This window comes from Crocuta crocuta, unplaced genomic scaffold, assembly GCF_008692635.1.
Source record: "Crocuta crocuta isolate KB4526 unplaced genomic scaffold, BGI_CrCroc_1.0 scaffold30, whole genome shotgun sequence".
In the NCBI taxonomy this organism is placed as follows: Eukaryota; Metazoa; Chordata; class Mammalia; order Carnivora; family Hyaenidae; genus Crocuta; species Crocuta crocuta.
The window spans coordinates 887940-912914 of NW_027528345.1; the positions used below are offsets into that span (position 1 = coordinate 887940).

The window sequence follows — 24975 nt, forward strand, 5'->3', positions numbered from 1 at the left end:
CACTTTGAAAGACTGAAACATTTAATAATTGAGGAGCAATGATATCAATATTCATAGAACTTAAATTCTTTCAAATAAAAGATTTAGATTATAGGCAGAAAACAAGCATCAAAACTGTCTGTGCTATTATACAAATTCATTTGCCGGTTCTTGGTCTAAAAGGGATGACAAAAATATATTAAAATTAATGTTTAAAAATATTAGTATGCTTATATGGTTTACAACTGGTTATGCATACAGAAGTGAGATATGCTTATAGTTTCTCAGAAGGCATTTTAGAACATTAATGAAATGCCAGAATGTAGGAAAGATAGAAAGTACCTGTGTACCTCCGACAGAGAGGAATCACTTTCATCAGACCTACAGTGAAAGAGTTAGAATTATGAGGAGAAGGAACACAGATGTCAATAGGTAGACATGAGATTGAACTGAAAACTGACAGTATGAATAATAGAAATATAGCAAACATTTCCTTTATTGTGAATGCCTCACTTTTTTATTTGCACTGGATATCTGCAAATGCAATGTACAGCTACATCTGGCAAAGTATTTGAGATTCTTATGTTTTGGGAGAAAAAAACCTTTCTATTGCTGATCCACAGAAAATCATTCCTCACTTCTAAAATTAAGTCCTTGAAGAGGAAGACTCCTTCTATTTGACTGAATAGAATTTGATTAGTACTAGAACATTTTTTCCCATTTAAACAGCTATTAATGAATTTCACCCATCTTGATAATTACTTTGGATTTAGATTCTAATGTGGAAGTTCCACAAATACATATTGTGTTTGCATGGAAAGCAAACTACCCAGAATGCAATAATCTTTGATTTTGACTTATCTCAAAAACAGAGCTTCCTGATGAGAGAGTCCCTTAGTAATATGAGACATTAGTAGAATTTTAAAAATAGGTGAGCCACTACTGTCAGCCCTACCCTGATACCTCCAAGACTGGCAAGAAGTTGGGTTATTATAAAAATCTACTTACTGAGGGGTGCCTGGGTGGCTCAGACAGTCAACTGAGTGTCCAACTCTTGATTTTGCCCCAGGTCATAATCTCATGGTTCATGGGATTGAGCCGCACATTGGGCTCCACACTGACGGCATGGAGCCTACTTGGGATTCTCTCTTTCCCTCTCTCTCTGTCCCTCCCCTGCTCCTGCTCTCTCTCTCTCTCTCTCTCAAAATAAATGAACTCATTTTTAAAAAAAAGAAAATCTATTCAGTTCGTTTATTAGGCCTGGGAAAAAGGAGAACGAATACTGACATGGAATATAACCAAAAACAATGTATGGGATCTACTTCTAGCTGGTGAAATATGCTACCCTCAAAAAAGAGCCCAAAAGAAAGTGATTCAAAAGGTAGGTGAGTCTCTGAAAGTATAGTCATTTATTCTGAGTTTTAGCTTACTAGAGATGACAACAGTGTCAGATTATTGGTAGTTTGTAAAATATTTCAGTAGAAAATATAAAACTATGACTAGATTGTCAAGATTGTCAAAAGACTGACAGAAGATTTTATGACTGTGAATGTACAACAGACAAAATTTAGTAATCCTTCATATCACTAGTGAAAATGGACTTCTGAAAGACATTCTTAACGTTCTTCTATTCTTTTCTCAATTAAATGGAAGATAACCTCAATAACACATAATATTTATCTATCTAGAGCATTTTGAAGGATAGATTATCTACTGATTAAATTACACTAAAATCTAACTTTAAAAACTTTATCCATACATTAAGCACATTAAAAAAAATTCTTTCAAAATGTGTGCTTCTCTAAGTCTACAGAGACATTTGGCATGATCTAAACATGTCAGACAGATCTTAAACAGCATCCTACAGATCTCAGAAATTATTCATCTACACAGAGAGATTATAGCATTGAAAACAACAGGGGTGGGAGACTGGATATGAAGTACATACATCCACTATGTTACCATTCAAAATCAAAGCAGACAAATCAGTTAATAAATAGCCCATGGCAGCGTTAGTATTGAAATCTTGCAAGAGAGATTCTGGCTCAATGTGGGAATACGTTTTCACTTCAAATTTAACGCAAATTATAATTTTCACAGCCCTCCAACTTCTCTTCCTCCACAACCCACCTCAGTCCTAATCCCCTCCACCCAAATAGAAACTGTCTTTTATCCTTTTATTTTATTACTGATGTTCTGGGGTGGATTTGTGTCAAACAACCAAATGGTAACAACATTTTACACATATAACAATGGACTTTGTAAGCTGTTATATGCATTGAAGGTAAAGTAAACTGCCTCTATTCAACTCAGGCTATCTGGACTAGAGGCTTTTAGTATCCCAAGAAATTTAAATTTAGAGTGGTCTCAAAGATATTTCGATTCTAATTTACATAGAAACAAAAAAGGCAAGACAAGTGCTGAAAGTGTAGCAATGCAAATCTACAACAGGGAAAAATGTTCAGCAGGAAAATAATTTTCTCTAATCTTTTCTATATGGTTCATTTCCTATTGAAAAAACACATCAAATATGGCCAGAGTTCACAAGTCAGACTTCATCTCCCACACAAAGAGATGGCTAAATGTGTTCTGCAGACTTTATTGAAAAGTTGACTACTATAATAAATAGAGGGGCTCTTTTCCATAAAGACTTACTTATCCTGCTGAACTGATGTGTTTCCCTGAGAAACAGTAAGACGGTTAAAAACATTCAGTTCATTACGGGGCCGGCTTGGTGGGGAAGAAGGAGGTGAAAGACTAGCCTCTGAGGTTCCAGAATCTGAGCTACAAGAAAAAAAGAACATTAAATAGGTGGTTTTAATCTGTTATGATTTGTTAGGAATGTTATAAGAAGCATGCTTTTTAAAAAAGCTTTTCATTAGAGAATTTCTTCCGTCCTTCCTCTCTTCCTTTTTTGTAAGATAAAATACACTCTGAACAATTTAATTTAAAAAAAAAACCAAAAACTCTTCCACTGGATTTTGTTACATTGCCCACAAGATGGCACTAAGGAAAAAGTTTTCTGCTGAAATCTACAGTCAACACAAATAAAGTAAGCCAAATTTAAAATTACACAGTTTTAGAGGTAAAACCAAGTTATTCCCTTTACAGATGGGGAAAGAGAGCCAGAGTGTTTAAAATTGATTTGCCTTTTCAAAGATTCACTCACTTTTATTTTTACATTACTTATTTGCTCCATCCCCCATCTCCCAATTATCCCTGAGACATTCAATCCAGTAGAAATAGGAAAATTACATCTTTAAATACAGGAAGCAAGGATGATTAGAAGGAGAATGTCCATGACATTCAAGTCAGCTAACCCAGTGGTCAAAGTAGAGTTTGCATGTTGGCACAGGAGAGGGGATGGTATAAGACTGTCCGCTTGGGTACAGAAAATATATGAAAACTACTTTTTATGTTTACTTACATGTTAAAGAAATTAGCTTTACTAATATTTAAATGGAGACTGACACCAAAACTCTCCCTCAAGGCCATGGGAGAGATGTACCTGTCACATGTAGCACCTTAGGTGACCTGGGGGAGTAGTAGGTGTGCCACAGGGAAGAGAGCTGACAGTGGCTCTCATCCATTCACTCAACTTTCTTCATGTTGTGACATTGTAATTTATAAATGCCCAGTTAAGTGGATCATCAGATTATACTATGTACTGTTAAGTAAATTAACCCTCACAAAACACACAAATAGCTTTTAAAAGATTTCAAAAAAAAAATTAAATGTAAAAGAACAGCAAGAAAATGGCACAACTAACACACCCTATGGCGAACACTAGTCTCCTGTCAGCTACTTTACTGATTAAAAAATGTCAGTTTTATCAGTCACATCAATTTCAAATTTTTCTCGAAGACTACCTAAAATACAGACCACTAAGCTTCCTCTCAAGTGTAAACTTTTTACAATGATATCCTCAAAGAACTGAAAAATAAATAAGAGTACATGATTAGGGACAAGTGTTCAAATATGTTTACAGATATGTGTGCGACCAAGAAACACTTAGTCAAACCAACAGATGACTTGATCATCTTGATTAGTCAAATCATTCATAATCAGAGTCAGCCTACATGTGGAAAATAATTTCACTATTGTCCTTTAGCATCTAAGTGCAGCAGACATTTTATACATCTAGTCAATAAAAAGTATAAGTAACTTACTGTTTTTGTTCCTTGGCCTTTGATTTTTCTTTTTCATATGCTTTTCTCCTGGTTATAGGGGAAGGCTCTGGTAGTTTTTTTTCTGATAGAGATGACTGTCTAGAACTAAAATAGAAAAAGACTTTTAATCATCAAATTTTAAATATATACATACAAGTTTGTTTGTCAGATTTTCAACCTAAAAATTTTAATATATTAATAATTGGAACTTGAGAAAGAATATTACTTGAGAATAAAAAGCAAAACTATGATAGGAATATGTTACATGAATAATTTTAGTTGATGGAAGTTTGATACCTGTATATTTAACTTTTAAACTGGCAATCTTATTAAATATATGTAAACCTATTATCTTTGTAAATATCAATGCTATACTGCCAAATGGCCAAAATCAAGAATTTATTTTAAGCATAAATCATTAGGTTGATTATAATTGTTTCAGTTGGAAAAAAATTGTCCTTATAATCTTACAAGAACACAAAATATTAGAATATCAAAATATGAGAAACAATGAGATTCAATGAATTAATATTTAGACATAGTCAAAATATTTAGACATGTCATAATCAAACACAAATAACACACATTAATTTTACCTAACTAGTATTTAGTTACTAGTAGCTATATACATTTTAGTAATAAAAACATTCTTATCTTATTATAAATTTTAAATGTTGAATATTGGCTATGTAATTAACAATTTAAGACTATTATTTTTGTGTATGTGATATTAAATTCTGATTAAAAAATAAATTTTTGTTATTGTTGGCTAGTTATATTAATAAGAGGAAAACACTAAGGAATTAGAATGTAAGATTACCAGAATGGTAAAACTAAATATTTAAACTTCATGTCTCTGACTTTTCTGACCAAAAGAAATCACATTTCAAAAATCCTCCATCTTTATAAATTAAATCTTAAGGGCCACTTGAGTAAATTATTTTACATGATGCAATTAAAGTCATATAGTAATGACTTATTAAGGTTACCATACAGATTTATACAAGCATCTGAATTTATGAAAACTTGAGAAGAAATCATGTGAAGAGACAGAGTCCAAAACATATATTCTACAATCTGTCTTAAAGGATACACTTTAAAAATGAAAATAAAGAGGGGAGGGGATGGCAAAAAGAAGGTATTACCTGAATCTGGATTCCAGGACATAGATTTAGTCTTGAAGTTCCAAAAGTCTCTACTCAAATCTATTCCTAAAATCTGTTCTGTTTATATCATTACCTTCACCAAAAGCATTTCTTTAACAGTCATCTTATCAAAAAAGAACTGAAGCCATAGCTATACTGGTTAGTGATCTCTATCAGCAGATCTAATAGTTAATTACATAGGTCACATCAAGCACATGCAAGAAAGTTATCATCGTATAAATTACTTTTGGACCTAAAGGTAGCAGATGGGCGCACTCGATGGAAGATGGCAGAAATATCTTCATAAAATGAAGGAAGTTAAAAAAGGGTAAAAAAAAAAAAAAGGAAATTATGGGAAACAGATATTCAAAGGGCAAAAGTTTGTTATATTTAATATTTGCAGAGTCATGTAGCATGTGCCATTTTTGGGCAATATTCCTCAACACAGTAATGTGTTAATTCCACAAATCATTTGCTAGAGCATATGTGAGGGCTACTTAAAAAAAAAAAAAATGTCATTAAAAATCTTTACTAGGGATGCCTGGGTGGCTCAGTTGGTTAAACACCCGACTCTTGATTTCAGCTCAGGTCATGATATCACAGTTCATGAGTTTGAGCCCCTCCATGCACTGACAGCATGGAGCCTGCTTGGGATTCTCTTTGCCCTTCTCTCTCTGCCCCTCCCTTGCTCATGTTATCTCTCTCTCTCTCTCTCTCTCAAAATAAATAAATAAACATTAAAAATTTTTAACCAGTGAATGACTGATCTAATCTTAATATAACTGTCCAAACACACATGTACACATAGCATATATACATATACTAGCCTGGGTAGGGAAATCTTCATCCTCAAGACAATAGTGAAAATTCTAAATAACTTTTGTTTTGAATAGAATGCATTTTGTTCATATTACATAAATGGGAAAGAGAATATTACCTCCTTTAAAGCTTTAAAAGTATCAATAAAAAGATTTTGTGCATACACTCATCCCAGACATGCAATGACAAGTATTTTAAGGCAAAAAATTAGGAAGGCTTAAAAATAATAAGTTTGTGATTGATATTTCTTGTTCCTTATAGGGTTAGCAAAGGTTTACTATCCTGACCAGACTCTTAGAACTAAGACATACATTCATTTAAAGCAAATTTAAGAGGCTTTAAAGTTTCTGTTTTATATGATGCTTTCATAGATATAACTATCTGATTTAGGTGTTTCTAAATAAATTTTGTCTATGATTCATAACTCAGCCTTTATGAAAATTATAATCCTGAAGAATGACCCTAAAACTTAGAAACAAGCAATACAACCGAGCAAAGAACATCTCATCATAAATGATTTCAAATGTCAAAAAATGAGGGCAGATAACACCTAATTTAAATTGCTTTGAAATCCAGAGATCTTGTTCACAGAATTTTAAAAACAGAAATAAGAAATTAGCAACATGCATATAAAAATTTTTTAAAAAGAAAGAAAAAGAAAGCCAAAGGAAAGCAAGTTAGTATAGCGGGGCCAGACTTACATGCTGCCTATCTTAGAAGGGAAGCCAGATGGGGGAGGGAGCTCTTTTTCCCTAGAAGTACCACTTGTCTCTGTATTCATTCCAATCTCTTGCCCTTCTGCAACAGGTGTAAGAGCGCCAGGCAAGGAGGCATCTCCTGTACTAGTGTCTGAGGCTAGTTCACTGCTATCTGCATACAGCAATTCCATTTGAGTGGTGGTTCTCCTTCGGGCCTAGTCAGAGAATGGAAGGAAAAGCAATCAGAAGCAAACTTTTGCAGAGATGATTAGGGAATAGAGATTTAATATTAGTTTGAAATAGGTAAAAACATTTAGCGTGTCATTTCCTAGCCAGTGTGTCAAACATAGCATGTAAGATAGTGACATGCCAGAGCTATAAAGCCAGATGAGACCTTTAGAGGCCACAATAATAGCCAACATTTATATTGTACTTATTGTATTCCAGGCAATGTTCAAACACTTAATTATATTAGCATGTACTATCATTATCCCAATTCACCAATGAAGAGACTAAGGTATAGAGACGCTAAGTAATTTACCCCAAAGTCACACAACTAGTAAGTGGCAAAGCCAGATTCAAAAACAAACAACTTGCCACCAATATGAGTGTGCTATCCTGCAACTCATGGCCAGCTCCCTCAACATAGAATATTTTTAAAAAGAAAGAAGAAATTAAACCAAAAGTTAACTGCAGGGAAGCTCAACTAAATTCTGATTTTTCCCATGCTTAGTTGCTTTATTTAATATCACTTTCAGTTTTAAATTTTATTTTAATATTGATTTTTAAATCTGTTTCTCAGTTTTTATGACCTTGTTCTCCTGATGCATTAGCTGTGTTTTTAACCTGCCTGCTGGATAATTCAGCACCAGCCTGCACGAGCTTTAGTATCATGGTGAGGTAGGTGAAGATTATTTTCCTATAATCTAAACTCACTATACAAATTCCTTTCCTTACTCTTGAAAATGAACTGAATACCCTGTTGTTGTTCAGTTGCTATTATCACTAAGGTATTAAAGGATAACCAAGGTATTTACCAGCTTGTAAGCCTCTAAAGAGCAAACACTCTGTTTTATTCATCTTTATATCCCCTGTACTTAGCATAGTGCTAGGACATACCCATTTAACGTATACAATTTACTTTTTCAGTGATGAAAAATAAATGAGAGGCAACTGGATGGATCAGTCAGTTAAGTGACTGACTCTTGATTTTGGCTCAGGTTACAATCTCACGCTTCATTAGTTTGAGCCCTGTGTCTAGTTCCAAACTGACAGCACAAAGCCTGCTTGGGATCCTCTTTCTCTCTCTCTCTGCCCCTCCCGTGCTCGTGCAAGCAGGTGCATTTTCTCTCTCTTCCTTCCTTCACTCCCTCCCTCCCTCTCTCTCAATAAATGAATAAATGAACTTAAAAAAAAAGAAAAAATGATACGAGATCCATTCAGGCATCTTTGAATGAAGTTCAAAAGGAGTTGTAGATAGCACCTCAGAACATTTTTGGAAAAAGAAAGCTCTCCAGCCAGTTTTTTACATTATCAGATCTCTTTGCTGCCAACAGCCCAAGGTTGGGAGGAATCCTTTTCTTAGGAATTCCTAACTATAGTGGTTCCTTCATTAGATAATGTTTAGGGCACCGCTTTACACCTCTCTCTCTGGTGTCCCAGAAGGGCATGAATATCTAGGCTTTCACAGGGCCTGAAAGACATTCAGGACCTTAAGAGATTCTCACCTCTACTTAAGACTGGATCCAAACCATACTGGAATGTTTTCTTTGAGTGTGGGTAACTTCTGCTTAGTCACTTAGAATAATAAAACCATATGTTATCAAGCTCAGGGATCATACACAGAGCCTGGAGATGTTTTTTTGTTTTGTTTTGTTTTGTTTTGTTTTGGCTTGTTTTGTAAGATAGGCTTGACCAGTGTCTTAAAGATCAGGAAATTCTACATAAAAATCTATATTTAAGTCTTCTTTAGAAAACAATAGAAGACCTAGTAGTCTTAGGCCTATTTTCCTCCTGGCAAAAAAGAGCAAGAGTTGATGGTGTTTATTTGCTTAGATGAGGCATGTTGTCTTTAGACAATCACAACTACCCCTCCTCATTATTTTATATCCAGCCAATTACTCATTTGCATTACCTGACTATTCACTATGGGCCTTATTCTGTCTTACTCATTTGCACAGTGTTGTTCTTTCGGGTCCTCCTTCTTTCCATTAACAAATACTTACTAAGGACTACAAGAATTCTTTGTTTTTAAACATCTTAAGATGGTTAGTTAATTCATCTAGTATCAAATGCTACCAATACTCAATATGAAACATACCAAATATATCTTACACATTTAACAGGATATGGTATTGATTTTTTTTTTAATGTTTTATTTATTCCTGAGAGAGAGATAGAGACAGCGTGAGCAGGGGAGGGTCAGAGAGAGAGGGAGTTACAGAATCCGAAGACAGGCTCCAGGCTCTGAGCTAGCTGTCAGCACAGAGACCGACTTGGGCTCGAACCCACGAACCGTGAGATCATGACCTGAGCCAAAGTCAGACACTTAACCGACTAAGCCACCCAGGTGCCCCTTGATATTTTTTAAAAATTTTACAAATAGGCATTATAGCCTCATTAATTTTCAATACAATATGATGATTAAAAGTTGGCTTATTATTCAAGCCACCTCAGGATACCACTTTAACAAAATATATATGATACACTTAAGAACATACTAGAATGTTAAAATTTCAAAAATCTCCTGCCACTTTACAAATTTTGCAAATTTATGCTGTATGCCACTACAGGGTCTACAATCTCCTATATAATTATTAGGAAACTTTGGTGACCTTAATAAATTACCAAATAACTTCCTTAATGGGTAATGAAACTTTTAGGAAAAACCTAGAAGAAAAAAAGATTGGTCTCCATAATCATACCTTCTTCAGTGGAAAAAATGCAATAATATCGTAAAGCACAAGTTCCACAAAGGAGAAATATTTTCGATATAATTTTTTTTCAAAGGAGAATATGGTAATTATAGAACTAAAGTTCTTACACATGGGCGCTCTGGTAAAAGCATGCCAACTTGCTAACCTACTAAGGGTCTGAGGCCTATGTGTTTATTAGTAATAACAGAAAACTGTGGGAAAGGATGCTTACCTGTTATTTTCAATTCTCCTTACCTTGCTTTTAGGTTTCACTTCACCGCAAAGTTTCATAAGGTCTGAAGATAGAGTGCTAGATGAAAATAAATAATTAACCACAGATTAAAAGCAGACTTATTAGAGAAAACTCTATGTCTTCTATGTTTATAACTATAGAAAACATCTTTCAGGTCTATGGGGGGGAGACAATATTTAAAATCAAAATGAATTAAAAAATCATCATTTTCTCCTTAAATATCCTATTTTTTATTTTAAAATTGGTGGTGGTTAAGTATGACTTAGTTTGGTTTCCATAATACTGTTTCTATTGCTATTCACTTAGCCATAAAATTTAAAATTATTTGTTTCATGGTAACTGTTTGAAGCAATAAAAGTATTTAAAATATTATAGAAACAAATAAAATCTATAAAGTTTCTAAAGGCTCTCTTACCTTCCTTCTGATCCTGGGCTGTTTAAAGGTGCATCCTCATCAGTACTATCCTCTACATTTTCTAAAAAAAAAAGTCAAAATCTAAGTATTATCCACATGTCACAATTTGAGTGACTGCAAACCCCATGCCACAATAAACATCAACATATCAATATGGGCAATTTGGTTTTTGTAGCTGAGTCAGTCCAAATAGAAATGTAGAAAAATATTTCTAGAAAACTCTTATTGTGTCCTAAAATGAGGAAAAAGTTTTCAAAATAGGAAAACCACAAGGTTGAATCATAAAACACAGAAGGACAACATTCACAGGATGGAAATGAGAATATGTATTTATCAGAGTTTGTATATATTTTTCAGAGTATGTATTTATGCCATGCAATCCAAACATATAAGACTCCACTGAGTAAAATACAAGATGAAAGGAAACGTATGAGCTCCCTTTAATGTACTAAGCCAACTTCAAAAATTATATGTGTAAACACACTTGCTAGATGTTAATCAGTATGCCAATTTACTTAAATATTTTCCTTCTTTTTTCTTTTTGTTTTCAAGTAGAGAGTAAGAGAAGTGTGTGTGTGTGTGTGTGTGTGTGTGTGTGTGTGTGTGTGTGTGTGTGAAGGTATTCAGGAGTTACACATCAGCATGCAGCTCATTCATATGTACATAAAAGACAAAAACAATAGGATTGCATGCAACGGTTTTGTAAATAAATACAAGTAAATCACCACTATTTCAGAACAACTGTAACAGACTAGTAAAAAATGAGGAGAAAAAGCAAACAAGTAAAACTAGTAGGAAGTCAATAAATCACAGCCACTGAAAGTAAACAATTTAAAATGTCAGTGAGCCCCTAATATAGGTGCAGGTTTTTACATTATACACATTTTATTATAAAATCATTCTCCAAAAGCAAACACATTATAAATAATATATATTGATCAAAAATATATATGATTCATCTCCTTTTAACTTTGTACATGTGGATTGTGGACAACTAACTCCTTTCTCTGATATTGCCTTTCTTCCTCACTGTTTAGCAGATACTTTGATAGAAATTCAGTAATACTTGATACATGATAGTATTATCTAAAATGGAGGCCATCTAGGATCTGTACAAGAGGAATTTACTTTCTAAAGTGAAGATAAAGATAAGATAATTGAAGGCAATGTGTATCTCAAAGCCTTCCACTAGAGGGAGGCTCAAGGACTTGCTTCACAGGTAGGATAATTGAGTGCTAAGGTGACTGCATTAGTTGATAATATGGAACATAAGGTTATAAAGAAATGACAAACCTAGTCTTTATTTTACCATGTATCAAGGCAGGACAAGATTGGCTAGTGTTTTTCTTGTAGAAATCAGTTAGTAGGAAACCAGTTAGTATGGTAAACATCACATGAGTGCTTAGTAAAAACTTAATTCCTGTTTATGCATGTATGCCTTATTTAGAGATAATTATGGTTTGACATAACCAACCTGGCCGGAGGATAAAGGCCCCTACCAGGAAAGTCACCAGATCAGACTCCTCTGCAGGACTGAGCTAGTCTGGGCACTATGGTCATCTGGGCAATAGGACACACCATCACCTCACTGCTGTTTTCCTAACTCTGAGAATACACATCCAGCCCACTACTGGCTTCTTTTCTCAACACCACAGTTAAAGCTAAAAGCAGAGACTTGAAACTCACGAATGCCTTGAAGTTTATCTGTATCAGTGTAAAGTGCACAATCTCACTTCACTGGAAGTTAACCAAGTACTTCTAAGTCGTTTTTTTTTTCAGTTATTAAAAGTTCTAAATATTAGTGTAAAGAAAAGAGTGAACATAGCAGTCCAAACACCACTATCCTTAGAATGGCCTGCTTACAAAGTTGGATTTTGTCAGGCATCTGGAAACCTGACTCTCAGAGTGTCCCCAGTCACTAGTTAACTACTTAAGGTACTTATTGTACCTATATTATTTGGGCAAACAATATGGCTTATGCCAAACTCCTGCTTTCCTTCTGGGAGTCTTGAATCCTGGTACCTACTAGACAAATGGTACCTATGTGACCAGTCCCCAGGAAAAACTTTAGGTGCTAAGTGTACAATGAACTTCCCTGGACATAAACATTGTGCACCTGCTGCTGCATTTTCACTCCAGAGGGAAATGAATACTCTACATTATGTCCCATAGAAGGGAAAGATCATAAGGAAAACTGGACATGGATTCCTCCAGACTACATCTGTAATTTTTGCCTTATGATCCAGCTGTGTATCCTTCCTACACTGCTTTCATGAATCTTTGCCATGAATACAACTACATGCTAAGCCCCATGAGTCTTCATAGCAAGTCCCAAAGATAGGGGTGATCTTAGGGATCCTAATACAGTTTGGGAAAAAAGAAAAAGATAATAAAGATGTGCTTCAAAGGCTACAAAACTACAACCTTATGAGCAAGGGGTGCTGGCCTGGCTCTACCTTCTAGACTTATGTTCTATCATTCTATGCTATGTACTTGTTCAGGGTACTAACCTGCTTGAAGGCCTCAGACACACAACACTGTGGCTAAATCCCCATGTGTTAGTTTACTCATTGCCCAAAGTGACTCTTCTCTGTTCCCTTCCACCTTGTCTTTTGCCTAGGTAATTCCTTTTCTTCCTTTATGTTTCAGCTCAAATGTCACCTCCTCCAAAAAGCCTTTATCGCCTCTTCCATTCTTGTTGAGTGACCCCACTGCATCTTCCTATAACTCCCAATACATATGTCAATCACTGCCCTCACTGAATGTATCATACTCTGTCAGTCATCCTCAGTAAGGCATCAAGTCGATGAGGGAAAGATTTCGTGTCTTATTCATCTTTGAATCCCAACACTCAGTCCAATGCTTGAGGTAAAACTGGAGTGAAGTAAATGTTTTTTTAATCAATGTATATAGGACTCTCTAGCTTCTGTGGATTTAACTTCCATTTTTTTCCTCTTCCTGTGTTTTTCCTCCAAGCGCCTCTGGGTTAGACTATGGCTCCCATCCCTAGCGCAGGTTTCAGCCATGACACACAGGTTACATCAGCTGAATGGGTTTCTACTCTCTGTTTCAGACCCTTCTCCAGCCATAGACAAATTCAAGTTATTTGAAAGTTATGAAAAAAATAATGCTGCTCATCAAATTAGCAGTTCAATATCTACTGCACTAAAGGATATCAAGAAGGACACTTGCATTTTTCTTCCAAGTTAAAAGAGACAATGGACTTAAATAACAATTTACTTATTACTAGGGGCACTTGGGTGGCCCAACTGGTTAAGTGTCCGACTTCAGCTCAGGTCATGATCTCATGGTGTGGGTTTGAGCCCCGTATTGGGCTCTGTGCTGCTGGTACAGAGCCTGCTTGGGATTCTCTCTCTCCCCCTCTCAATACCCCCCCACGCTCTCTCTCCCTCTCTCTCTCCCCCTCCTTCCCTCCCTCCCTCCCTCTCTCTCTCTCTCTCTCTCAAAATAAATAAATAAATAAAGTTTAAACAAAAAAGAGAATTTATTTTTTACTATAGGTTGGGACACAAAGAGGAACAAAGAGGAAGAGGAAAGGAGGAAGAAGAACAGAAAGAGAAGAAACATGTCTGATAACAAATGGAATGGCAAAAATCCTAGTTATAATCCAGGAACCCTGGCAGTCTTGGTTAGGACGTAACCAATACTACTTTTTCTACTTGTACTTGTTATAGCTTGGGCAGCTTAAGAGTATCAGTCTTTCCATACCTATATTATGCAGTTGATTTCAAGGAAACACTACTTTGAGATTAACATGTGGTATAAACAGCTAAAAAAAGCAAATAGCTCATGTATTTTATTTGTGTAATATATTATTTAGAACAAATTCAGATGTATAGATTATGTTTATTCTATTGACATATACAGGTAAGTACATTTAATCTCTCAGTTACATTCCTCTTCTTTAAGGATAAGCATTTAGAAAACTTTTGGCAGCTGTGTGCTCACAAAAAAAGATCAGATCAGATTTTGAAAAAAAAAGTTTAATTAAATAAAAACTGCTCCAAAATAATCATTCAGAAAAATCACAAGTAATAAAATTGCCCCAATACTCCTGGTCCTTCATATGTATCATCACTAAGAGGAGCAGAGATTATTAATGGGTGGGTGTAGTCCATGTGAATGTTGTAGCAGCAAGGGGAAAAATTTGAAAATCTCTATATTTGGTCATCTCTAAAACCGCTTCTAATCTGAAAATATTATAATCATAAATAATGTTTCAATCTGTTCATACAGAATACTTTGAATGGTTTTATTCAATTTACAATGTTAAAATATATGTATTTAATTTTACAGAAATTAAGAATAGCTGAGAATCCAGCAAATATATGCCAAAGACAAACATCTACCAGAGATATATGCTAAGGAAAGTTATAAGGTTAAAACAACAGATGCAAGTTAACAGATATATTTAAAAATTAAGAAGAAATGTATACTCCATTTTTTCCTACAAGAAACAGAAAGAGGGGCTTACGAAACTGGAATCACAGCTGGAGGTCAAAAACTAAAAGAGAAAATTAACTAAAGCCTATTAAAATTCTAATAGGTTTTAAATCAGGAATGTATAGGGAAGACAAAAGACTTAGTATGTTTGTGGTCACAGATACATTTCAAAAAAGATCATGCAAAAAACCAGTTGGCTGCCAATAAAAATTTTAAACATAAGATGTACCACAATTAGTGTACATGAACAATTAGTAATTCATGCAGCTGTAGGGTACACAGAAAGCTAAACATACTTACCTAAAGGTACGCTATCTAGATCTGTGTAAATAACAGCAAAAAGGAAACAAAAAGCAATACTCCAATCAAAACAGATCCAATGTTAAGAACTCCCACATAAAACAAGATTATGCACCATTTATAAGATATATAGAATAGATGCCATAGAAAACACTTATTATTTTTCAAGGCAATTAGATATGCAGAGTAAAGTAATGAAATGTGGTTAATATTTTAAATAACCAATTCAGAAACTTGGTTGATCCTCTTTATCCATAAAAACTAAGTGCTTAAGAGGGTTAAATAAGCCTTTTAAAGTGGTAACCATTTCTTGGAATGACAATAATTACATCCCCCCAAATTTATGCATGCAAATTAAAGAAGGAATAATTATTAAAAGCATAAGTAAATATAGCATCTATTCAGTCAAGCAATAGGGGAAAGAGGTATAGGATAGCATTCTCAAAGAGCAAAGCTACCATGCAATTTGTTTAACTGAAATTTAGTCCAAATTACCTTGTAAAGCATGGCCTAGTAAAGCATCTAGCTCAGGATTTAATTCTGCTTTCTCTTTCAACATATGGAATAAGAGCTGGTTTTGTGTAGCACTTGTTATTTCAGTTTGTTTAAGCCGACCTTCAAGTACTTTAATTTGAGCCTCTTTCTGGGCAGCCTGAAGACCCTGTAATGACACCAAAACACAATAACAATAATAATAATAATAATAACAATAAAAACAACAACAATTATCTCAGGCCATACATAAAAGAATCTTCCATACAAAGATGTGTATCACATAGCAAATGCTTATGATATATAGACTTTGACATCACATAGACCTCAGTTAACTGTAGCTCCTCTACTTACTAGCCTGGTGACCTTGAGCAAATTACCTTAGGATTACCTTATCTTCTGCCTCAGTTTCCTCATATGCAAAATGATATGAATAATATCTACTTCCTAGCACATGTGAAGATTAAGAGGGAGAACATAAAATAAAGGGTCTAGCACAATCCCAACGTGGCAGGAAAAAAAAAGGGAGTCAGAAATCATTATCATTCGCAACATTTAAGATTCTTACAGGTGACAGGTTAATGCATTTACATTCAAAGAGGAGGGAAGTGCCAATATAATTTTTATTTTCTGATTTCTTTTTGAGCTTTAAAGAATCAATACTAAACCAACGTTATGGTATCAACTTTGTACTCCAAGAGATTTTTCTTTTCATTTTTTCTTTATTAAAGCAAAAGATGAATTATTTCTTGTTTAAGTTGTCTCTTCTAACATACAAGCACAATGGGTGACAAGCTAATAGAATTGATCTAAATAGTCCTAACTTTTCTTAACTCTAAAGAAAGGTAAAAGAATATTTTTCTGTAAAAAAGAAAAAAACACCCCTCTTACCTATTATAAAGGAAAGGGTCACTGGTGAAAGAGAAACAAAATGAATTAATCATGATTTTCAATACTGGTGTAGTCAGATCATACCTTATTGATACCCATTGACAAGAAGTGATCTAGCAGATATCGGGCTTCTGTAAGCGTGCAAGCATTAATGACCGCAGTGATATCCAGTGTTTCTCCTTCCTCCTACAGCAAATCAGCATATGATGAACATTATTTTGAGCTGAATATATTCAAATAGAGGCAAAAGCCTACTATTTCATTTATTTATTTGATAGTATTGGGTTAGCTAATAAGAATCCTCAGAAAAATGTGAAATATGATCCCTACTCCAAGAAACACATGGGCTAGTTGAAAAGACACACTTGAGTAGTTAGAATTCAAGATGGGTTAATAAATGATATACATTTTTACATTTTTTTAATTTTACAAACAATAAATAATATCACAAAATCAGCAAAAAAGTCTGGAGAACAAGTAGGGAGTGATATTCATGCAAAACCTAAGAATCATATTAAACCAATAAATAGACAATTCCTTGATAAAAAAATTCAAAGTGCTTTTAATGATTAAAAATACGAAAATATCTTCCTTAAGCCATTAACCAATTTTTTACAGTTACAAACCTTTGCTTCTTCCATTTGCATGATATTGGCTTGACAATCAGAAATACTGTCATTGATGTAATCTATATTAGCAGTTAATGACTCCATCTCCTCACTAATGTTAACCACATTTTTATCTCCCTCTCCAATCTCCTTGACTATCTTTTCCCGTCGTTTTGAAAGTTTCTCTCGTCTTTTTGTGAGTTCTTCCCGTTGCTGTTGAAAAAACAGATTGGATTTTAAGAAATGATATTCATCTAGGACCTTAAGAATATTATGCTAAATGAAATAAGTGAGTCACAGAAGGACAAATACAGCAAGATTCCATTATATAAGGAATCTAAAACAGTCAAACTCATAGATGTAGTAAGTAAAATGGTGGTTTCCAGGGACCGGGGATTAGGCAGGGGCAAGGGAAGGGGTGGTGGAAGGGAGTTTGGGGAGGTGCTATGAAGTTTCAGTTACTCTAGATAAGTAAGTTCTAGACATCTGCTGTATAACACTGTGCCTGTAGTTAACAATGCTGTAGTTAAAAATGGATTAAGAGGGTAAATCTCATGCTGTCTATTCTTACCACAATTAAACCAAAACAAAGCACAAAAGAAATGATGCTCATCTATTCACATATAATGTGATCAAAACCCACAAAAATGAAAAAAGAAAAAAAATGGTGAATGTTAATTTACCAAGGGGTCAAGTTTGGAAACCTAAAATTAACAATCAGCTAAGGAAGAACATATCTATGTTCTGTTTTCCACACCTTGAGGAGTCTATTCATATCCGCCTCCATATTGGAAATCGTCATTTTCTGCATGATGATGTCTGTGACCCTGCGCTCGAGAAGCTGCCATTTCATGCGAGCTGTCTTGGAAGTAAACACTCGGCCAGTCAACGCTTTCCTCTGATATTTCTTTCTATAATCATATAAAAACAGATAAACATAATTATCACTTATGTGCTTATTTCACTGTACACTGCCAAAGAATAAGCTGTGCTTCATTTAAGTCCAACATTCAGTAATAATGCCACAAAGATTATGTCAGAAGGAACAAAAGAATTGTATTGACCTGGTTCCATTTGTTGTGGGTGTTGGTAAGGCCTGGACTCTTGCCACAGGAATTCTCATTTTCTGCTGGGCTCCTGCCCTTGATACATCTGCTTCTACAGCAGCTGCGCTGGAACCCATGTCCTGAACAGGGGTATCGGATGAGCTCAGTTTCCGAGTGACTTTCCCAGCCACTCTATCTGACATGGGCCTCACTTGTCTACGAAGAGCTGTAACCTGAAAGTGCAACAGAGATGGACTCATTCCTTTAGTCTACAGAAATACATCATCTATCTCAAAGCCAGATGTTTCCTCCAAATCACAAACTTGCCTCTTCGGTTTTGCGACGAAGAACCACTTCTTGGTTTCTTTTTTGGGCTTCCAGAAGTCTAAGTTGATGCTATAAAATAATATTGAGTAAGTTAAAACAGTAAACTGAAAGATACAATGCTTCCTACTCCTTCATTAACATCTGACCCATCCCACTGGGAACTATAATAGTTCTTAGCAGAATATGAACTAACAATGCAGATTAGAATATTTTATTCCAATAAACAAAAATACATATAGATACAGCCATCTCTTTCTATAAAATGAAGTTATCTCTGTGCCATACTTTTATTTAAGAAACACTCATAGTGCTTACTATATACAAGTACTTTTCTAAATGCTGTATAAATATTGTATCATTTCATTTTTGCTAGACATTTTATTTTGCTAGCTGAGGCATGAAGAGGAAGAAACATAGCTTAGAATATTTTCAATAAAGGCACCTTAAAATATATCAGTAATTGTTAACTCCATTTTAAATACAGGGAAAATATATGTTAATTGTATTAGCACTATATAATAACTTCAGAAATATTATGTTGGGCAAAGTAAGTGAACAATAAAAAATGTCAGTATTTTCTACAAATTTGCTTTTAGGTACTCTATATGATAAAGACAGTTAATTATAAATAACTTTATTTTATAAGGCTATAATTTAGGAAAGAAAATTGGACTGAAAAAGTACATAGACCTTAATTCTGGTTCTGTCATTTATTCAATTCTGTGATCTTGGGCAATGCTTAGGAATTGGACTTAATCACAAACATCACTTCTAGGACTTAAATTCTGTGATATACCAAATAACCTTCATGTTTTTTATCCCTAATTCAAACAGACCATTCATCTCATGTTTGTGCATAGTCCTATGTCATCAGATGAGAATTCTTTGAGAAACTGACACTATCTTATCACTGCCATATCTTCATTGCCTACAACAATGATTGACATAAAGGCAAAGTTAATAAATGTTTTTGAATAAATGAACTTCCAAAAATTAAAAGTAACATATAGTTTGGAACTTGTTACTACATTAGGTTTTTTCTTATTCAAACTCAAATCTCAAGTTCATTCATATTTTTGGTACACAGGGTTCGAAGATGAATATGACAAGAAATAATTTAGAAATGGAGTCAATGTGCACACAAAGCAATAAGTAGAAGGGCAAAGGAGTCTGAATGTTTGCTTTGTATGTGATTAGCCAGGCTCATATCTTTATAAAAGAATATTATATCATATATGATCCTATGTTGTGGAATAAGATTCAAAAATTCCATACTAGTGGTTAATTGTGCAATATTAATCCATCTCATATGAATTAGTTATAAAGAAATAAGTAGTGTACATTATAAGGAAATTATTCCTATCATCTAAAAGTTTTCATTTGTGTTTCCTTGACTTATTTCACTTAGCATAATACTCTCTAACTCCATCTGTGTCATTGCAAATGGCAAGATTTCATTCTTTTTTATGGCTGAGTAATAGGTGGAATTTAAGAAACAAAAATGAGCAAAGGAAAAAAAGAGAGAGAGAGAGGCAAACCAAGAGACAGACTCTTAACTGTAGAGAATAAACTGATGGTTACCAGAGGAGAGCTGGGGGCAGGGGCTGAAATAGGCTATAGGGATTAAAGAATGCACCTGATAAGCACTGGGTATTATATGAAAGTGTTGAATCACTATATTGTATACCTGAAGCTAATGTTACGCTGTATGTTAACTAACCAGAATTTGAGTAAAAACTTTAAAAATAAATAAAGAGCCAAAAAGTAGAAATAACCCAAATACCCATCAATTAATGAATGCATAAACAAAATGTGCTCTATCCATATAGCCATAAAAAGGAATGAACTACCAATACATGCAATAACATGGATGAACCTTGAAAACATCATGCTAAATGAAAGAAGCCGACACAAAAGGCTATATATCATATATTCCATTTACAGTGGGCAAACTCTTCATGATGTTTCAAGACTCATGATGGACTCTTCTCAGGAAAAAAAATCAAAAATGAAATAAACAAATTGTTGGGGTGCCTCTGACTCTTGATTTCAGCTCAAGTCATGATCTCACAGTTGGTGAGATTGTCGGGCTTTATGCTGATAGTGTGGAGCCTGCTTGTGATTCTCTTTCACTCTCTTTCTCTCTCTTTCTCTGTCCTTCCCCTACGTGTGCTCATGCTCTCTCTCTAAATAAACATTAAAAAATATTGCCAAAAATTTAGAAAGGAGAAAAAACACATCGACCGTAACCTAAAACCTGACACAACTACAGTTAGCATGCTGGTATATATCCTTAAAATTTTTCCCTCATTTAATCAAGCATGCATGTAAAGTATGCAAAGAATATGAAAACTTTTATAGCTCTTAGTAAAGGCACCTCTAGTGAAACTGGATTATTATTCCAGCAATATTTCTAAGACCTCTAGGTGAAACTATCATTGGAACCATACTAAAATCACTATCTTATAATAATACTATATGTAGTTCCTTGATTACCCTAGAGATAACCAATATATCTTTGTCATTTTTTCCCATCTCACCATCTAGGAATAAGCCTCTAGTAAAATCTATAATAACATTATAGTGTTTTCCATAAGCTTGTATATTGAATTACTATAATAATTACTAAAATCCATATAATAAATGCCATATTACTAAATTAATGCTTATTTATTATCTTTACCCTGCATTTAATATTTAGTTATCAGAAAATTTTCTTCCATTAACTAAACAAGCTTGTTCAATGTACAAGATTTGTATATAACTGAAAGTTAAACTCCACTCACATCTCTTTTACGTTGATCTTTTTTCAATTGAGCAATCTCTCTGTTTCTCCTAGACTCTGTCAATCTGGCTTTTTCTTGTTCTTCTTTCATTTGTTTCATTAGTCGAACCTAAAAAATTTAGGTAAACACATCTATTGGAGTTACCCTATCACAACATTTATTAAATTAATACACCTATGGAAGTAAGCAGTTAGAATTCTGAATACTTAATATGGAAACAAGTGGAGTTTTGTTGCAGATTTTAAATGGTCAAATCTTATTTTTGTGAGATTATTACATTTCTTTTTCTAATACTTTTCTAATATGCTTCTATCAAATTGCTTAGTGCTCTATGCTTCTTATATTCAACACTCAATTGTTCTATAACTTGAATGAATTTTTGGTACTTATTACCAGTGGCTGTGTCACCTTGAACAAATTACTTTACCTCTCTAAGCTTTTCATTTTTTCATATATAAAAGGGAGATAACAGTTCTATGGCATTAGACTATTATAAGAATTTAATGAGTAATACCTGAGGAGTATCTATAATAATGGCTGGCATATAGTAAACACCTAATAATTTTACCTATTGTTGTCTTCAGCAAAGACACAACATAAGAATCTAAAACTTCCTAAATCATTTCCACATTGCTGATTTTCACAACAATGTTAATAAGAAAAATTAATCCCACAACAAAAACAGATAACAGATCAGGATTCACATACTCTGTTTTGTCAAGAGAAGACAATTTGTATTCTTCTATGCATGGGAACGATAAACACTAAATTCAAGACAGTTGTTACCTCTTTGGGAGAGGAGAATATGATCAAAAAGGAATACATAGGAGATTTTGTATATAACTATAATGTTTAAGATAGTGGATATAGTGGTCATTTGGGAATTTTTAATCCTTTTTTTCATGTTTGAAATATTTTATGTGTTTAAGGAGAAGAGATATCCATCAGATTCAAAGAAGCCCTATTTTGAACCACATGATTTGAGCTACTCTGAAGAAAGGTTTTGATAATGGATGAGTGCAGGAAGCAACTTCTAATTGCCAAAAGGAAGTGCATCATTTGTAAGGCTGGATTACTTTTTATTGAATATGGAAAGAACCACAATAATTCTTTTGTCCCAAATGAAACAAATATCCTCAACATCAGACCTTAATGCAAAATCTAATCAGTACCTTTGTTTTTTTCATTTCCATCACATCTTGTTGCAGTTTCTTCAATTGTTTCTCATACTGAGACTGGTTTTTAAGCAACCTTGCATGCTCTTTTTGAGCTGTCTGAAGTCTTTGCAGTTCTTTATTCATGGCTTGGAGTTTCTTTTCATATTCGGACCTCACTTTTTTTGCCTTTTCTTCTGAGTAAGATTCCACTGAGCCTAAATGACCAAAGGATATTTGTATTTGTTTCTGTGAGACACAGATTTTTCATTTCACAGATTTACAATTTATGACCTTAGAGAAAAACTACCTCCCCAAACAAACTTCAAGAGACCAGGGTATCTTTGAATTACTCTCTCTTTTACTACCTACTCTCAACTTATTTAACAATTATTTTTTTAATTAAAAAATGTTTCCAGCATTAATTAAGATAGTAAAACAATTAGCCACAATTTTGGACAAAATAATTAAACAGCCTGGATACGTATCAAAACGGGAAAAAAAAGTAATATTTAAAATGAAACAAACTCATATTTAATGTGGTTGCTAATGTAATTTCTTTCTTCTAAGGGACGCACTGATAAAAACCCATTTTGGCAATTTAGTTGGAACCTTAATTAGAATTAAATGTAATTCTTACCTAAATTCTGGAGCACCTGGTCTCTCTCCAGCTGAGTATCCCGAATTTTATGCTGCAGCATCATTAGCTTTTCTTCATACTGCTTTTTCAGTGTCTGCAGTCTTTTCTGGCTGTTTTCTAGTTCATCAATCAGTTTTTGCTTGATTGCAATTTCACAAGTAATGTTTGCTAAGTCTGCTTGATAATTGGCTATTTATAAAGGAAGAAAATAAACATACTGCAATAGGCCACAATATCATAATTCTAGCTTTCAAGCGAGAGCATGAAAACCAGCATCTACATCCAGGAATTCACTTAGCAGCTAGAAGGAAAATGTCATGGGTAACCTCTAAACTGAAAACAAAGCGATAAGATAAACAGTGTTCACACTGGGCAGTGACAACAGATACTATTGGTGCCAAATAAGAATGGAAATCACACAGTGACTAAATCCAGTACGGGAGAAATGTGAGGCTGGGAGGGGGCACACAGGTCAGCAGGTGTAAAAGCTGCCTTCGTCGAGAATGAAATGGAGAATGTTTTCTCCCCGTATCTTAAACATATTCCCCAAATGAATCTTTGTTCTTGTACTAAACAGCAAGTACCTTTTTCATCTGATTCAGAATCTGATTCATCAGAGCTTTCACCCCCTTCAATGTCATCTTCTTCCTCCTCCTCCTCCTCCTCCTCTTCCTCATGATCACTCACTTCTTGACTTTCTTCCTAAAATGGGATTTGTGACTATTAATAGCCCAATATCAGCCAAACACACTGACTACCTCATTAAGAGAGACTGCTGGAGTACAAAATATAGAAGTTCACAAATTTCACCTTTCAAAAATTCAAAACTCATTCCACACTTGTAAGGTAATAAAATAGTGTTTCTCTCTTAGTAGTCTATCCACCCACACACAATGCTTTCACATTACACAAAATTGAGAGTTGCCAGTATTTTATAGCTCACATTTCTGAAGAAAAGAAATCCTCAAACAGTTTAAAATGCATAGTAACTCTTTCCTTTTTCCACATATAAATTAGTAGCTATCAGCAACCATAAACAAGCTAAATTCAAGGACCTAAATTTACAAGTTCACTCTTTCATACTTACCACTTCTACTTCATTGTTTTCTCTTTCTGTAATACCCTTTTCTTCTTTCTTCTCTTGGTCAGTATCTGCATTATCTTCTTTACCAGCCACACTTTAAAAAAAAAAGGAACAAAAAGGTACAGTATTTAAGAGGAAAAGTGTTCACTTTTGCTCCCATATTTTAAAAACCATCAATTACTTATGGAAATAAACTAAGAGTTTATCATTTGACTGAGCAAGCAAGTTTATAATTTGCTTGAGAGGAAAGTAGAAATTGCCATTCCAGCAATAGTGACTTATATCACTGGGGGAAAAATTATTTTCTAGAAACACTGAGCAATAGATTATCCACTAGAGTATGAGATCTGATGAGACAGCTAAGAACCAGTCACAGTAACACTCCATGGACTAGAATGTAGATGATTTAAATTCAAAGGAAATCGAAACAAATATTTTGCTTTTCTCATCTAAATATATGAATTTTTCCATCTAAGTACAATGATACAGAAGTTGCATTTTTATTGGTGTCCTAATACATTTAAGAATAATTTAAAGATCCAGAATAAACCCATGCACTGAAGTTTGTCTACACTGGCTGCATCCTCTAGTAATGGCACAGGCTCTTTTTTTGTAGGGCATACCTACAGCACAGGACTCTTCCTAAAATGTTCCCACCGAAATGGGTCTTTGCATATCAAAACTGTCTAAAGTTCAGCCTGAACTTTGACTGAACAGGAAATTCCAGGTTCTGCCAAAAGATTGGCCCTACAAATGGAAGCCTCCTCTTCAGTCCTCTGGTACTAAAAAG

At 34.2% G+C, this 24975-nt stretch overlaps 1 protein-coding gene across 1 annotated transcript in view; it reads right to left on the minus strand.

Annotated features, from left to right (window-relative positions):
* The window catches only part of KIF21A (kinesin family member 21A), a 71811-nt gene that overhangs the window by 17962 nt on the left and 28874 nt on the right, over window positions 1-24975 (minus strand). Inside the window, exons 15-32 of the mRNA XM_077753651.1 lie at window positions 24189-24279; window positions 23686-23803; window positions 23102-23290; window positions 22480-22679; window positions 21308-21415; window positions 18522-18590; window positions 18213-18427; window positions 17906-18059; window positions 17167-17361; window positions 16625-16726; window positions 15653-15818; window positions 15158-15178; window positions 10394-10454; window positions 9981-10035; window positions 6814-7025; window positions 4149-4253; window positions 2635-2763; window positions 322-360 (exon numbers count right to left, since the gene is read on the minus strand). Coding sequence (XP_077609777.1) covers window positions 322-360; window positions 2635-2763; window positions 4149-4253; window positions 6814-7025; window positions 9981-10035; window positions 10394-10454; window positions 15158-15178; window positions 15653-15818; window positions 16625-16726; window positions 17167-17361; window positions 17906-18059; window positions 18213-18427; window positions 18522-18590; window positions 21308-21415; window positions 22480-22679; window positions 23102-23290; window positions 23686-23803; window positions 24189-24279 — 2229 coding nt within the window. The remainder of the gene's footprint in view (window positions 1-321; window positions 361-2634; window positions 2764-4148; window positions 4254-6813; window positions 7026-9980; window positions 10036-10393; window positions 10455-15157; window positions 15179-15652; window positions 15819-16624; window positions 16727-17166; window positions 17362-17905; window positions 18060-18212; window positions 18428-18521; window positions 18591-21307; window positions 21416-22479; window positions 22680-23101; window positions 23291-23685; window positions 23804-24188; window positions 24280-24975) is intronic.